General features: G+C 37.7%; 1 protein-coding gene across 2 annotated transcripts in view; it reads left to right on the top strand.

The window, feature by feature from the left end:
* ABCC4 (ATP binding cassette subfamily C member 4 (PEL blood group)) overlaps positions 1-15,633 on the top strand; it is a gene marked incomplete at both ends in the record, with an annotated part of 148,825 nt that overhangs the window by 18,673 nt on the left and 114,519 nt on the right. For both annotated transcript variants that reach the window (XM_079536324.1, XM_079536323.1), the window contains 5 exons: positions 658-747; positions 1,226-1,389; positions 5,309-5,434; positions 8,122-8,371; positions 11,242-11,346. In XM_079536324.1, the coding sequence (XP_079392450.1) occupies positions 658-747; positions 1,226-1,389; positions 5,309-5,434; positions 8,122-8,371; positions 11,242-11,346 (735 nt within the window). The remainder of the gene's footprint in view (positions 1-657; positions 748-1,225; positions 1,390-5,308; positions 5,435-8,121; positions 8,372-11,241; positions 11,347-15,633) is intronic.

Below are 15,633 nucleotides of genomic sequence, written 5' to 3'. Positions count from 1 at the left end.
ATTTGGTATTTACTGCTGTTGTTTTTCATGGCACGTGCTTCTTTTAATGTAATCTAGAAATTTTAGCATTTAACAGGTGTTGTCACCAATGGAAATGTTTACACTTTGTAGAGGGATACTAACTTCGATTTTCAAAGACAGAAGATGAGGTTTGCATTGTTACTAAGGAGTGATAGTATAAAAAGAATGACTTCATTGATTGCATTCTGCCAGGAATCTCACAACAAAATTATTTTGATTGTCCAAACATTGCCCTGATTTTAATTTGATCTTCAGGTAGAGTTTTCTATTTTCATTTTGTAAAGTTGCTTGTAATATGGGTGGGAGAGAAATGTAAACGAAAAGTTAAAAGCTTTTCTGTTTAGCTTTAGTAATTGCTATGTTGGTATTTTCCCATTTCAGAGAAAGTGAAGATAGTGGTTTTTTATGGCACTTATGTTCTTGCAGTCTTTTCCCTACACTGCTTGTTTTTTCAATAGGCTCACCTTCAGGTTTGGAGTGTTAACCAACATATTGTCTAACGTTTTAGAATTGTGCCCAGATACTCTCAGGCAAAAGCTTTTGTTCCAGCATTGTATATGTGTATTGAGTCTTCTAACTACATGCATTCTGTGCTGTATAAGTTGTGACAAACTGGGACTGCTTTCAATTTTTTAGGCACTTCGTCTCAGTAATGTAGCAATGGCAAAAACTACCACTGGACAAATAGTAAATCTTCTCTCAAATGATGTGAACAAATTTGATCAGGTAAGAACTATTACAGATCTTTCTGGTGTTATGTATTTCTTATGAACGTTTCTTCTAGTTGTTTCTCAAATATCACATGGAAAGAAATATTCATAGAGTCATAGAATCGTAGAGTATCCTGAGCTGGAAAGAACCAATAGATATCATCGAACCCAACTCCTTAAAACATTTTTTATTCTCATAAAGCATTCTTTTTGTCTATTTCATACTTTCTGTTTTACTGCTGTTTTCCTAAGCTCAGATGAATGTTGGCACAAGAAAGTCAATGTGGGGATTTATTTGCTTTCTAAAGCTTAGGCGCCTCAGTGTAGACTGCTGTGTTCAGGTCTCTGAATCTGGTGCAGAATTGCACCAGGTCTTCTGACTGAATGCCTCAGTACCACTGCAGACAGAGGTGCTTTCTCAATTACATATTATTAGGATTTAATATTTTAGCTAGGACTGAAAGATGGTTTTTGTTTCTTATCTCTTTGCCTAGGTAACAATTTTCTTGCACTTCTTGTGGGCTGGACCAATTCAAGCTGTAGCAGTAACAGTACTTCTCTGGATGGAAATAGGCCCATCGTGTCTTGCAGGAATGGCAGTACTGATTATTCTTCTGCCTGTACAAACCTGCATTGGGAGGCTGTTTTCTTCTTTAAGGTAAGGTTGCATACATCAGGTTGTAGGTATTTTCTGACCCGAGTTTGAAAATGTGCATACTTCCTTGTCTAAGGGCTGGATGGAGTTAGAGTACTGGGATGAAAACAGCTTCCATTTGGTGAGGATTTCTGCTTTCTCTTTGATCTCTGCCAGTGTTTCTCATAGTTAATAATGCGAGATTTCTGAAGCTCTGTTCATAGGGACTTGAAGTTGTTTTTCCCTTGGAGATGCAGACAGTATCTGGCACTTTTTAGATGTCCAGTGTATTAAAGCCTTGGGCTATTTCTGTAGCTCCCTTGTAGCTCTCCTACATCTACCTTGTAGGTTTTGAGCATAGAGTTGCATAGCAACTTGAGCTTTGCCTTACTTAGCTAATGCTTAGGGGAGAGATTATTACTTGTCATTCTTGCCATAAGTTTGACTTATTGAGATTATAAAGGTGGAGTGGAAAGCTCTGAAAATTTTGTGTTTAAAAATCTTGCTGCCTCTCCTCCAAGATAAAGATGCAGAGAAGAAAAAGGTGAAGGAAATGAGAGAAAAGTAAAGCAAAATTATGACCACTGTTTTGATGCCAACTGTCTCTAGCTCTAAGTTTCTAGGGTTGCAGATATATGAAATGGATCTGCAGTAGTTTTCCGCTGTCGGACAAATTTAATTTATTTTTCTGTGACTTCCTCTTAAAAAATGACTTACCTCAGGTGGGAATGTTAAGTTATCTTCAATATTCTGGCTTCCTAATTTTCCTTCTATTGTGTAAAAAATCATGCTCTACTTGCATTTTGATTTTATAAATTACTTTTTCATCTAAATGGAAATACTTTTTTCTGTGTAATTGTACACTTTGTAGGTTACACATCTTTGTTGCACTTCTGTTCAGGGTGAATGGGTTCCTTTTAGCTTTTCAAATAAGCAAAACTTCATTTTTAGTGGATTACTGTAGGGTTATTTTCAAGCTGTATTTTAAGATAGGTTTTCCAGAAGTATTGACTGGCGTTGCCGTTGCATGGCTAGATAGGAAGAGAGAGCTGAGAATTACAAAGGTACACCAACTCAGATATACTTCTGCTTGTAATCACTGTGTTAGTCTTCAGTTATTATGCTCATGTGCTATTTCTCAAGTAATGAATCATTCCATGTTCTCTGTCAGCTTCTTAGGTTCTTCATAAGATCTATTTGTAGAATGTATATTCCTAAGTATAAATTTTCACTGCATATGTGCTATGCATTCATATGTGTCAAGCTACTTTCCACTCGATTTGAGTTTTAATGTCAACAATTAAAATACTTAACACCTAAATAGTGCCTTATCCATGGTGTTCGGAGTGCTTTTCCAAAGTGGTAAGCATTATTATTCCCATTTTACAGATGGGAAACTGAGGCACAAAGATTAAGGGACTTGTCCAGGGTCAGACAACAAGGTGACAAAAATCTCTTCTGTAAGGTATGTATTTTAAAGGTTAGCCAGTGGCAATGTAACATTCCTTGGGTTTTTTTCCCTATTAATTAAAGGCCACTTTATTGGATGCAGTGCAAGGGAAAGAATTTGTTAACCAGAAGGAGCTTTTCCTCACGTACATGTGGACATACAAATGCCCAGTGAACAGAAGGAGTTACTGGAAAAACTGAAGTGGATTCCAGCTTTGTAATGATGTGTACATTCACGTGACAATTGCTGGAAATCTGCATGGATACAAGGAAATCACCCTATGAATAAGTAATTTCAGAATTTAAGGCTTTTCCACAAACCCAGGCACAGTCCACGTGGCACAGAATTTGTGCCGTTACTCAGCATTGCGTTTTCAACCCAATGTTGTAAATGCATGCACACCAGTTTATTATACAGCTACTTATTCGGTCTTCTTCCTGTGCTTTTACCTGCAAGAGTTCTGAGCGTTGCACAAAGTACACATGAAATCCTTTATTATTTGAGAAATAGTTCATTTAGTGGACTGAAGACTGTTTAAAATATATTCACAAGAACAGAACCCTTTCAGCGCTTAGCCATGCAACCGTAATGTTCCCATTTAGAGCTCTGTGTATGCATTTATTTATTTATTAAAGAATAACATTTGGAACTGTTGTGTCAAACATAACCAGAATCCACTGGACGTGCATCATGAATGTGAAAAGGAGTTCTGTAACTTGCTTAATTTAAAACAAGTATTACTGTAATATTTCTGAGAAGGCTTGAGATCACTGGGAGACCTGATAGCTGCCTTTCAGTTTCTAAAGGAGGACTATAAGAAGGATGGGATCAGACTCCTTAGCAGGGTCTGTTGAGATAGAAGGGGTAATGGATTCAAACTAAAAGAGGGGAGATTTAGATTGGGTATAAGGAAGACATTTTTTACACTGAGGATGGTAAGTCACTAGAACAGGTTGCCCAGAGAGGTGGTGGATGCCCCATCCCTGGAGACATTCAAGGTCAGGCTGGGTGGGGCTCTGAGCAACCTGGTCTAGCAGTAGGTGACTCTGTTCCTTGCAGGGGAGGCTGGTCTAGATGACCTTTAAAGGTTCCTTCCAACCTTCTATCATCTGGAGGCCAAATCTGGAAGATACCTTTGAAAGGTAACTGTTTTTGAAAGATTGCACGTGAGAATCATTGTTGCTACAGAGAAATGAACAACAGGTTGTGTACTTTGCTATGCAGGGGTGAGGCGGAAGGAGGAGGTCTTGCATTTTTTGAGGAAATCTTTTTGTCTCACTGCTTCTTTTTGACAGAGGAAAAAAAGGACTTTGCAAAGATTCTCTCATTCCCTGCTAGTAAGGTTGGTTTAGGCTAAGCAGTCTTTTTCAGTGCTAGTAAGAAGACTTGATTACTTTAGGGCCGGTTTCCTTGATTTCTTCTGTAATAACTTGGTTTAGCCACCTAACTTATATTGGTCACTGGGAATCTGTAACTGGTAAGTTAGTTTAAAATGATGAGCAGTTACCTGATGTTCTTTCTTCATATCTCTTTTGATCGTGGCTATTCCTTCTAGAAAAATCTTGCAGGGGAGCAGATTAAACTGACATGGTCTTTGCTTTTTTAATATGGTCTCTGAGTTTGTCTTTCATTGGTTTTACATATAAAAATATGTTATTTAGCAGAAAAAAAGTGGGGCTCATCAAAATAAAGCCCACCATAAGTAATTATGTGCTATGTATGCTTCTCTACATGAATGAATTCAGAGTTGTAACCTGTTTTATTAGCATGGTTTATGCATTTGTGACATAGCTTCTAACTTTCAATGCTTTTTTCCTAATTGAAACTGTGACTTTATTATTTAATTAGATGTATTTCCTACTTTGTTCATCAATTCAATCATAATGACCAACTAGAGTAGGTATGCTTCATTCAGCATTTCTTAAAATCAGCACTTAAATTCTGTTTATTTACTTAGGAAATTTAGATATGCTTTTGTTTCTCCTAAATTATAGCTCATGCTGTGTTACAAGTCATCTGTACTTCAAGAAGGATTAGCCTTAAAAAGATGCAAATCAAGGCCGGTTTGTTTAACATCAAAACACCATTTGGAGAATAGATTTGAAACATGAAAATAAAATAACTCTTAAGAATGTATGCTTTTCCGTTTTTTTTGTTTGCTCTAATTGTAACACTTAGCATTTTTGTTATTATTTTTAATATGTGAAGCTGTAATTTAAGGAATACAGTGTGCTGGGACAAACTGATATACAGTTCTGGACATGAATCAACTGACAGTTCCCTAAGAGTGGGGAGTGCCAGGAACATGGACAGAATTATCAAATCTGTTTGCTGTGTGTGAGCTGTAAAATACTGTTTAAGAAAGATCTTCTAATGCAGTTTAATTTGTGTGAATCCTCTGGAAGTAAGAGCACAAACTTAATATGGGTGTATTATAGATAAAAATAGTTTATCTTCTTTAGAAAATCTGATAATTTTTACTTCTATTCACAGGAGCAAGACAGCTGCCTTTACAGATGTCAGGATTAGGACCATGAATGAAGTCATAAGTGGTATGAAGATAATAAAGATGTATGCATGGGAAAAATCATTTGCGGAACTTGTGAGTGGTTTGAGAAGGTAATCCTGAAGAGATGCAGCTTGGTATATGATCTGTATCTGCTTCCATTTTTCACATGTCAATAGGTGCATTATTCTGTGCTTTAAAGTGCTTTTTTTTGAACTTCGTTGGCTTTTTTTAGTCTTCTATAGCAAGAGTGAAGGATTGAAAATATATTCTGAGAGGACAGCAGAAATAAAAAATCATTTGATATTTGTAAACTATATATATATATTTTTATTTGCTTTTACAGTTGTGCTTAAAAATGGCAACTGATAAATAAAGTAATTGAACAGGTTCATTTTCACAGCCTTCTAAGCTAATACAATGAGACCAGTAAGCAGACATGTCTCTTGAGAAGTATGTGGTATCTGACTGTCTTAAATGAATGGCATCCTCAGATACTACTCTTCTTCACTTTTTGCCTTTTGAAGGGGTGGAGGACAGAATGATAACAGCTCAGAATTGCTCTGGTTGTGCAGCATTGTTTCTTTGTAGAGATCTGTCAGCATCTGATTAAAACTTAACTCATAAATTTGTTTTTCAACACTACTTGCTGTTCTTGACAGGAATTCAGGTGCATGTTTCCTAGCACTTAGTTTTCATGCAGTTTTTCTCCAGCATATCAGTAGAAGGTTATTAACCTGCCATAGATTCTCTGTTACTGTTTTTATTTATCATTATCTATTTATTTGGCATTCCTTTTTTTTTTTTTTTTTAATAGCATTTTTTTTTCCCTTCCATATGCAAGTTTTCAAATGCGCTAATGCTCCCCAAGATATTTCTTCCCATACACACTGCAGTACTAAAGAATATAGGATCCTATGCTCACCAAGTGTTCTCAATTGATTGAAGGTTTCAGTGTCTTGCATGGAGCCAGAGAGGATATTTCCTTATTGAAAACTTCCTTAGTGGGTGCATTCATATCACAACAGTCAGCACCTCATTAAGATTAGTGGTTTCCTATGCAGTGATGGAGTGAAATAAACTCTTCCAGAACACATCTTGAGCCCCCTTTCACTGTGCTGTGAAAAAATTAGAAGTTAGAAATTTTAAATTCAGCCCAGTTGTTGCCCAGTGTTTCCACAGTGGCCCTGAAAAGTTAAGATGACATCTAAACTTCTCTGTTGTTTTTTTTTTCCTGTGGCTGTTGGTGTTAGTTTCCCTTGAAATAACTCTCTTCCGTAAGACAGTGTGATATATTATATACAGCCTATGGGTTGATTGTAGTTTATCAGATATTTATGGAGAAAAGCACAGAGAACTTGCTAATTATCCACAGATAGTGAGAGGATTATTAGGGATTATTAGAATGTGGGAAAAAAGTTTCATCCAGAAGTAATTAAATTAGGCCCAGTTCCAATAGTTTACGTACAAGCGTTCTTTCACTGTCCTTTGGAGGAGGTCAGAGATTGTGAGCTGTTAAGCTGAGAAAATGGCTTTGAAATGCTTTGAAAGTCTGTCAGTTCAGCCAATTTGGCAAGTATAGTGGGAAAGTTGCTTAACTAGTTTTCCAGGAGTAGATCCTGCATCTTTCTCTTCGTAGGTGAAGACCTAGTGTATTTCAAGCAGTATGATCATGACTTGATTTTCTAATCTTTGCATATAGTTTCAAGTAGAAAGTAATCAAAATGATCAAGTTTTTAACTGAGAATTGCTGGAATATTTAGGAAGATAAGTTAGGAATTGTTTTAATAAAATTCCACGTTATTTCAAGCAGATGAAAGTATATATGTGGGGAAGAAGCAAATGATTATGTCTCATTTGATAAAGAAAACCTCTTCCTTTAACATGAATTTAAGCCTGATGGCAGTGTCATTGTAACTAGTGCAGTAACATTTTGAGCACTGGACTTGAGGACTCATTTAGAAATTGAAACTGAAGCTTAACTGAAATGAGAATTGAAAACAGGTGCTTCATCAGCTATTATGTTTCTACAGGGAGACTTCTTGTCTGTGCCATACATCACCTACTGTTTAGCTGAGGGACTGTTTGCCAGAACAATTGGCCTTGCAGACCAGTATTCTCTTAATTACAAACAGAACTCCTGGAGCAGAAGAAACCAGGAGCAGGGTCCAAAGTGAGAGGATTTAGACTGAGATCAAAGGAAATACTGCAAACCCCATGATTCAGCTTGAGGAACAGCAGCTGATTGATGGTCCACAGATGGACTTTTAAAAGTTATGGAAGTTGCCCTGTTTTTCTGCTTGAGGAGAATGTGTTGATCTTATTAAGAGTTTGTGAATAAACTCAGATTTTTGTGGTGGAAAGATAAGGAGCTGCGTGATGCTTGACCATTACACAGATTTATTTTCCTTTTTTCTCTTGTCCGCCATCCAGAAATAATCAAAGCAGCTTAGAATGGGAATTGAGATGATAGTTTGACCGCAAAAGGAAATAAAAGCACTTCTGTTTTCTTCTCTGAAAGATTCTTCTTTTTCCTTTAGCTATCAAGACACTACATATCTTAACTTTTTATTTTCCTCAATTCGTAAGACTTTTAAATTGTATTTTGCTATTTTCCATGTACCCTGCTTTCTTTACAGTTACTTTTGAGTACAGTTCTTTACGTATGAGTTGGGGTGGTGTAAGGGGAGGAGAAAGGATATACAAGTATAATCCTGAGAATGGAATCTCCCTCATCCTACTGTTGAGGGCAACTGTGATGGGAAGGATTGATGTGACTGTTTATGTTTTGCACTTTTAGGAAGGAGATCGCCATGGTTTTGAAAAGCTCCTACCTTCGAGGATTGAACTTGGCCTCTTTCTTTGTGGCAAGCAAAATAACAGTGTTCATGACTTTCATGGCATACGTACTACTTGGCAATGTTATCTCTGCAAGTCGGGTGTTTGTTGCAGTGTCCCTGTATGGCGCAGTCAGGCTGACAGTAACTCTGTTCTTCCCTTCGGCTGTTGAGAGAGTATCCGAGGCAGTGGTTAGCATACGGCGAATCAAGGTACGATTACTGGTGGGAGTAGTTTGGTTTCATTGGTGAAAAAATATTAGATTGGGGTAAATAGAAATGCTGTACATGTAATTATATGGCTTTACCGAGTGTCACTATGCCATTTATTAATGAAGGTACCTAAAAATGTCTTTCTCCGTATGCCTGAGTATAATAAAACTTTTCTTGATGAATTTGCTAATTGTACTAAGTCCACATGGAAACTATGTATTAAACAGATAAAATGTGCTCTTCAAAGAAGCATTTCATGAAGGGTGATGCAAAGTGGAGTTAGAAAAGCATAATGTGTGAAAATCACCACCCAACAAAATTGTAGTCCATAACGTTTCTTATTAGTGTTTAAATTAGGAGGAAAGAAAGAGAAATGCTTGGGATGCTGGGTGTTGCAGTGTCTTTTCAGTGTTTACATGTACCTTGTGTTCAGCTCCCACACAGTGCTCTTTCAAGTGATCATTCTAATTAGGCAGGTTGAGAAACATGAGTGAAAGTCTAAAAAAGATGCCTTAAGAACAAGACACAAAGGCACTTGATTAGATAGTGGCAATCTTTTTCTCTCATGTCTTCTTTTCCAGTATATCCTACAAGGCAAAAGATTTTGCTCTTGACAGCTGGATTCAGTTTCTCTGCATTTAGGATTCCATAAGGATACTTTTTCAAAACTAGCTCCAGAATGAAGGTTCACTGGAATGGACAAATAATTGTCTTGATGAATCTTTAGCATCCCTGATGCAGACACAAACTTTTTAGCTTCCATTTCCAAAGCCACAAAGTAAGAGTTAGGCATTCTGCTACTGTATGACAAGATGCTTTGTAACTAAAGATGTGCTACTGAAATGTAAATAAGTGGAAAGGAATTAGGTAGAGAGACTCAGAATACAGGAAAAAAAAAAAAAAAAAAAAGGATGAGGATGATGGCTATCTGGGCAAAACTGAAAAGAATTGTTTTGCTTTTTAAGAGGTTACTTTCTCCATAAGCTTTATAGAACAAGTGAGTTTTCAGTGCTGATCATAAATATGCTCGGTTGGAGACAAGAAAGCAGGAGATACCATGCTTCAGGTGAAAATAAAGTATAGTTGGATGGGAAGTATTTGCTGTTCCTCTGTATTCATGCATAGAACATACATACATACATACATACATACATAATAAGAACTGTGTGGCAGAAAGTCTTCCTTTATTTTTTTTTTTTTTTTTTTTTTTTTCCCTTTAAGGTGTCATGTCCCCTCACCTTAGCTATACAGCTGCATCACTCCTTGAAGCTCCTGCTTTTTGATGAAGCAGTGGCTCACAGTCCCATTTTGTGAAACAAAGGGAGAACAATTTGTCAACAAATTTTTCCACAGAGACTGTGGAAGGAGGGTAAAAATTATCTTAGTACAAAAGATGGAGGTTTTTTTTCTCAAGGACATAGTCCTATCTCAAGCTAATGTTTGCATCTCAGCATCCTGTGGATGCTAGCGGTTTTATTTTTCTCTGCAGGGAAGATTATTAGGTATAAAAGTAACAGAAGAGTGTTTTGAGAGATCTTAAGAAGTCTTTAAGGCTTAAGTTATTCTGCTTTTGAGAACTTTATTCATAGTGTTGATTTTCTGCACCCACCCCCTGCTACGTAAAATTCCTGGTGTTAGCCCTGTAATTTTTTTCTTGTTTTGTACTGCTTTTCTTTAAAATCTTCCATGTGTGGTTATATTTTTTTACTTAAATGGCTGGCAAGCGCTTACAGCTGATTTGAATGCTGCTGCTAGAAGAGAAATTCCTGGTAAGAGCTCAAGCAGGAGACTGATTCCTTGCTTATAACCCTCTGATATTTGGGTCATTATCTAAACGCAAATCACATTTCAAAGGTTTTTTTTCTTACGTCACATGCTGCAAATATGGATTTAGGTATGTTTGGAATTTCTTTCTGACTTCCACCGTCATCTCCCAAATTCTCTCCCAGACCTGCCCTTTGCACCTGCCTGTCTAAAACCAGACTCAGCAATACTCACCTGACTGGAGATCTCAGACTTCTACTGACTTTGCACTTTTGCCTTTTGGTGGAGATGTATGTGTGCGTTGAGTTTGGAGACTGCTGCATGAAATGCTTTGACTTCTCACAGCTGTCTTAAAAATGGTGCTGAATTTTCAGCAAGGTCCCTTGCGCTTGCTAACATGTAGAAGTGCTGTTCTCATCCTCAGAGCTGTCTGTCAGCTCTGTTTTGTTTCCTCTTAGGTACTGACTTCTGTAAGTCTTCAGCACCACTCTCATGTCTGCAGACTGTTAGCTCAGTACTTGTTAACTACATTTGACATTCCTCAAGGTACTGTCTGCTAGAGACCTATTTAAGGTCTTCATGGTCAGCAATTCAAATCATGATGGTTTTTCTGTGTTTTATCTTAAACTTGTGGTAACTTTTACCTGTGAATTTGCCTTTTTCCTTTCAAAGTGTGTTTGAGCTATTTATAATCTAGCATCTAGGCAAGGAAAGTGAGAAAGCAGTGGAACAATAAGGTGTTGCAGTTGAGGTTTCATCTCTTCTTCATGGGCAGAGGAAGTCAAACAATTATAAGGTTTGTCAGGACTGACTTTCAAGTTCTGTTTGCTTCAGGAATTTTCTGTTGCCCAGCAGGTTGCTGCTAAGAGTCCCACAGTACTGCTGTGCAATGAAATCTGCGCTTCCGAGTGATCTCTGGGATGATCAGCTAGTTAGAGGTGCATTGCTTGAATGAGTTGTGCATTGCTTTTGGAAATACAATTCTTTCATGAGTGTGTGTACTTTGTCCATCAGTGATGTGTTGTATGCTGCTTGCAAAAGCATATTCTTGGGTTTCTTTCCCAGTCTCACATTAGGCAGTATCCTGTTCTTTTCTTTTATTGCAGAACTTCCTGATACTTGATGAGGTCTCACACTTCAAACCACAACTGCATGATAATAATGAGAATGTCATTCTTCATGTTCAGGATTTGACTTGCTACTGGGATAAGGTAAACTTACTTTTAATAAATTTTAAGAGTATACTTGTGCTGTAGGCAATGTAAGCCTAAAAATCACAATGTTTATGTCTATACATAGTGTGCTCTTGTTTTGTATTCCGTCATTTGTGTTGAAGAAACCTTTTAGCATGTTAGACTAACTCTGTTGAATAGTATTAAACAGTATCAAATGCATCTCAAAAGTACCTATGCTTGAATATTATACTAACTGAAAACCTGTACATTAATTCTGAAAATGTCTTGTTATTAAACAGGATTATCATGCAGCTTAGATATTCAAATTGGAATTAAGGACAGACAGCACATTAAGGCAGGCCTTAGCATGTGTGTTTTTGTTTTTTTTTGCAGTGAACTGAATGTTGATCAGTGCTTTAGTCTAGAACTAGTACAATATTATACTTCCCTTAGCAGGTTTGAAAGCTTTAGTCTAGTCTACAAGTCTGTTACTCTATGTATTTTAACTGAGAATGTTCAATTACAAATTGTTCTTTACTTAAAATGCATCACACTTGCCAAAATGGTGGTTAATCTATAGGAAATGGTTGCACAGTATTCCCATAAAACACCTTCAGGTTTTTCCTGAGTTATTTATATTATGTAAAGCTGGGTAGCGTGACTGGAATTACTGGTTTCCTTTTGGTTTAAAAAAGAAAACAAAACTCGTAATTTAACTTTTATTTTGATACATAATTGAAATGTGCATGGGAGAAGAACAGTTCTCCCAGAAATTTAAAAGCAGCTCGGAATATTTCTCTCACATACTCTTATAATAATGCAAAGTAATTTTATACATTATTTATAAATTTATAATTTATACATTTATATATAATTTTAATTGCTAACTGAAAAGATGGTGAGTTCTGTGAGAGAGGATTTATAAAAGGAATAATAAAAGTATGCTGTACTTTGTCATGTAAGCAACTTAGCTTGCTACCCTTAGTGGGTTTCTCATGACTCTTTTGGATCTCTGTATAACAACTGTACAGCTGAATGATGATTTTTTGTTTGTTTGTTTTTAAGGATTATGAGCCAAAGTAGATACTTAAGGGAAAAAAAAAACAACAAACAAACCCAAACACAGCCCACAAATCCAAAATCACTGGAAGTAAAAAGGGATTATTAGATAGACTCTTAGGAAAACAACTTAACATGGTGTATTACAGTTTATCAAAAGATAAACAAAACCAATTAATTCACGGTCACACTCTTGTTTTACTGAGGCAAGTCTTATCTGAGTTCCACAGGCTAGTCTGATAGCAGCATGGAACTAGAGTTTCTTCAATATGGTGTTTTTCATGATGTGCCTTAAATTTCTGGAACAGCCTGTCTGCTCTATTGAAAAACTTCAGATTTAAAATTCAAGATTTGAACAGTGGCCAAGTTTGTCCGTTGTCATTGTAGTCACTTAAATGAAGAGCCTAAGCAGCGTAGTACATCTGTACAAAGTACTGTCTCTATAGATGGGATGAATTACTACTTCTGTTTGGATATGGGATATCATGTCTGCCCAAACTCACTTAAGGAGTTGCTCCCAGTGAAGAGATCAGTCCCGTGTCCTTGGACTGTACTGCTTTGTTCGTTGCGCCATGTGCCAGCGTTAATGCTTGTATGTGTCGCCCGACGGTGAGACAGTCCACAGGGATAAAGCAGTAGAAAATGAATCACTTTTTATGTGATTTGTTCTTTGAAAGCTGAGTCCCATGAACAACCTGTCTACAAAGCTAGGAAAGAAGAAGCGGCAGCAGAAGGAAAGTGACAGGCACAAATGCTTATCAGGGTCCAAGGGAGTTGAGACATTTGGTGGCAATTAGCTATCAGATGAACTTATTCATACCATCAGTCTGTGCTCTAATTTAAAGTGCCACAATGCCTAAAAATAGGGCAAACTGTCTTTAATTATAAATAATGGTGTTTTTCAAAAGTAGCATGCTCTTGAAGTAGTAATAGGACAAGGGGGAATGGTTTTAAACTAAGACAAGGGTGGTTTAGGTTAGATATTAGGAGGAAGTTTTTCACACAGAGGGTGGTGACGCACTGGAACAGGTTGCCCAAGGAGGCTGTGGATGCCCCATCCCTGGAGGCATTCAAGGTCAGGCTGGATGTGGCTCTGGGCAGCCTGGTGTAGTGTTTGGCGACCCTGCACATAGCAGGGGGTTGAAACTAGATGATCATTGTGGTCCTTTTCAACCCAGCCGTTCTATGATTCTACGATTCTATGAGATATATGTGGTCATTTCTTTTTGCTTGCATTACTAGTTTTGTGTAGGGTCCATGATATCTTAAATAACACTTAAGTGTCTAATATTTGAATAATTATTTTTAAGATTTTTTTTTTAATTCTTCAATGGATTAGGCTCTTACGATGTTCTGTTTTGAAAACCCGGGCAAGAATCTTTTAGAATTTCAGAATCATGACCTCAGGACCTCATTACAATCATTGAGAGCTCTGTGGTAGGGCTGGTGTGTGGGAAAGCTTATTTACTTTTCTGTAAAGGTTAATGATTTAATAACAGATATTTTCTCATCCTAAAAACTTTGCATTAAAAAAAATGCATTTTCTTTCATAAACTGGTGGGGCTCTCCAGACCTTAACTCCAGTTTAGTACCTGAACTGGGTACTCTGGACCAAGAAATCAAATAACAGAATTGAGAAAAGAGCTGTGTTGCTGCCACCTTATGGAGATAAATGATAGCAGCAGAGCTGATTTTGCAGTGTTACAGAGCGCAGGCAACTTTGGATTCTTATGCTGTGACTGATTTAATGCAAAACTCATGGTTGTTGTGTGAGATAGCAAATCTGATTGGGTGTGTGCTACTGGGCTCTAAGGGCTTTCCTGTTTCATCAAGCTGGCCTGAGGAGGCACATGCATGTCAGCCTAGTTCTCCCAGCTGGCACAGATGTGAGTGAATACCTCTCATAAGCTCAACCATGCCTTTCCCAAATCATTTAAAACAGCTAGTTGCAAGCTTCCCCTGTTGGCAGTTCCAGAATTTGGTCACAGGGCAGCTTGATTGCTTTTATATTATTTGCATTTTAGTGTCAGTTGTGCTAAGTACAGTCTAAGATGGATATATGGGTGGGTCCTGTTACAAAGATGCTTTGCTTTAATTAGAGGGAACTGTTATTAAATACGTGAAGATCCTTTATTTTCATAAGAAATAGGGGAAGTGAAGTGGAGGTGCCACTTGATATGTCAATAATCAGCTGCAGTGCATGGATGGGGATGGATAAGGAGCCACCTGGGAGCTGATGGGTTAAAATTAAAGGTAGTGTATGGCCACGTGACATGATAGTGTTGGGTATTATAACTAGATGGTATGTAAGGCCTTTTCCAACTCTGGCTCCCAGGATGTGGAGAAGGCTGAGATACTCAACAGCTCTTTTGGCTCATTCTTTACCATCAGGCGTTGTAGACATGCTGTCCTAGTCTCTTAAGTGAAATGCAGGGACTGGAGAACAGAGAACCACACTCTGTAGGAAAAAGTCATGATCAAGATCATCTGAGGAACCTGAGGGTGCACAAGTCCATGTAGCCTGCTGAGGTGCATCTTGAGGGTATTGGGGAAGCCTATGGATGGAGTTGCTAAGCCACTATTCATCATATTTCGGAAACTGTGGCAGTCTGCACTAACTGGGAAAGGAGAAACATAACCTCATTTTTTAAAGTGGAACAAAGAAGGGAAACACAGGGAATTACAAGCTAGTTAGCATCACTTCTATGCCCTGCAAGGTCATAGAACAAATCCTACTGAAAACAGTGCTAAGGCACTTGGAAAACAGAGGCCATTGATGACAGTGCTGGTGGGTAAGGGAGAAGCAACTGACGTTAACTACCTGTAGTTGTGTGAAGCCTTTGACATCTATTGACATCATATTGACAACATGACATCTTTGTCAATAAATTTGAGAGATGTGGATTTGATGGATGGATCATTTAGTGTATAAGGAATTGAATAAATTGTTGCACTGAAAGTGTTGTGATCAATGTTCTGGTGGAGACCACTGATGAATGTTGTTCCTCAGGGCATTAGACCAATGCTATTGGTCTGTCAACATCTTTGTGGATGACATAGACAGGGGCATTGTGTGTCCCCCTCAGCAGGTGTATGAATGACACCGAACTGTGTGGTGAAGTTGACATGTTGGAGAAAAGGGTTTGCCATCCAGAGAGACAGAGGTGAGCCTGTGTGAACTTCATGACATTCAGCAAGGCCATGTGCAAGGTCCTGCACCTTACAGACTGGGTAGAAAATGGATTGGGAAGCAGTCCTGAGGTG

Source organism: Tetrao urogallus (genome assembly GCF_951394365.1).
Source record: "Tetrao urogallus genome assembly, chromosome: 1".
NCBI lineage: Eukaryota > Metazoa > Chordata > Aves > Galliformes > Phasianidae > Tetrao > Tetrao urogallus.
This window is presented reverse-complemented; position numbering and strand designations above follow the sequence as displayed.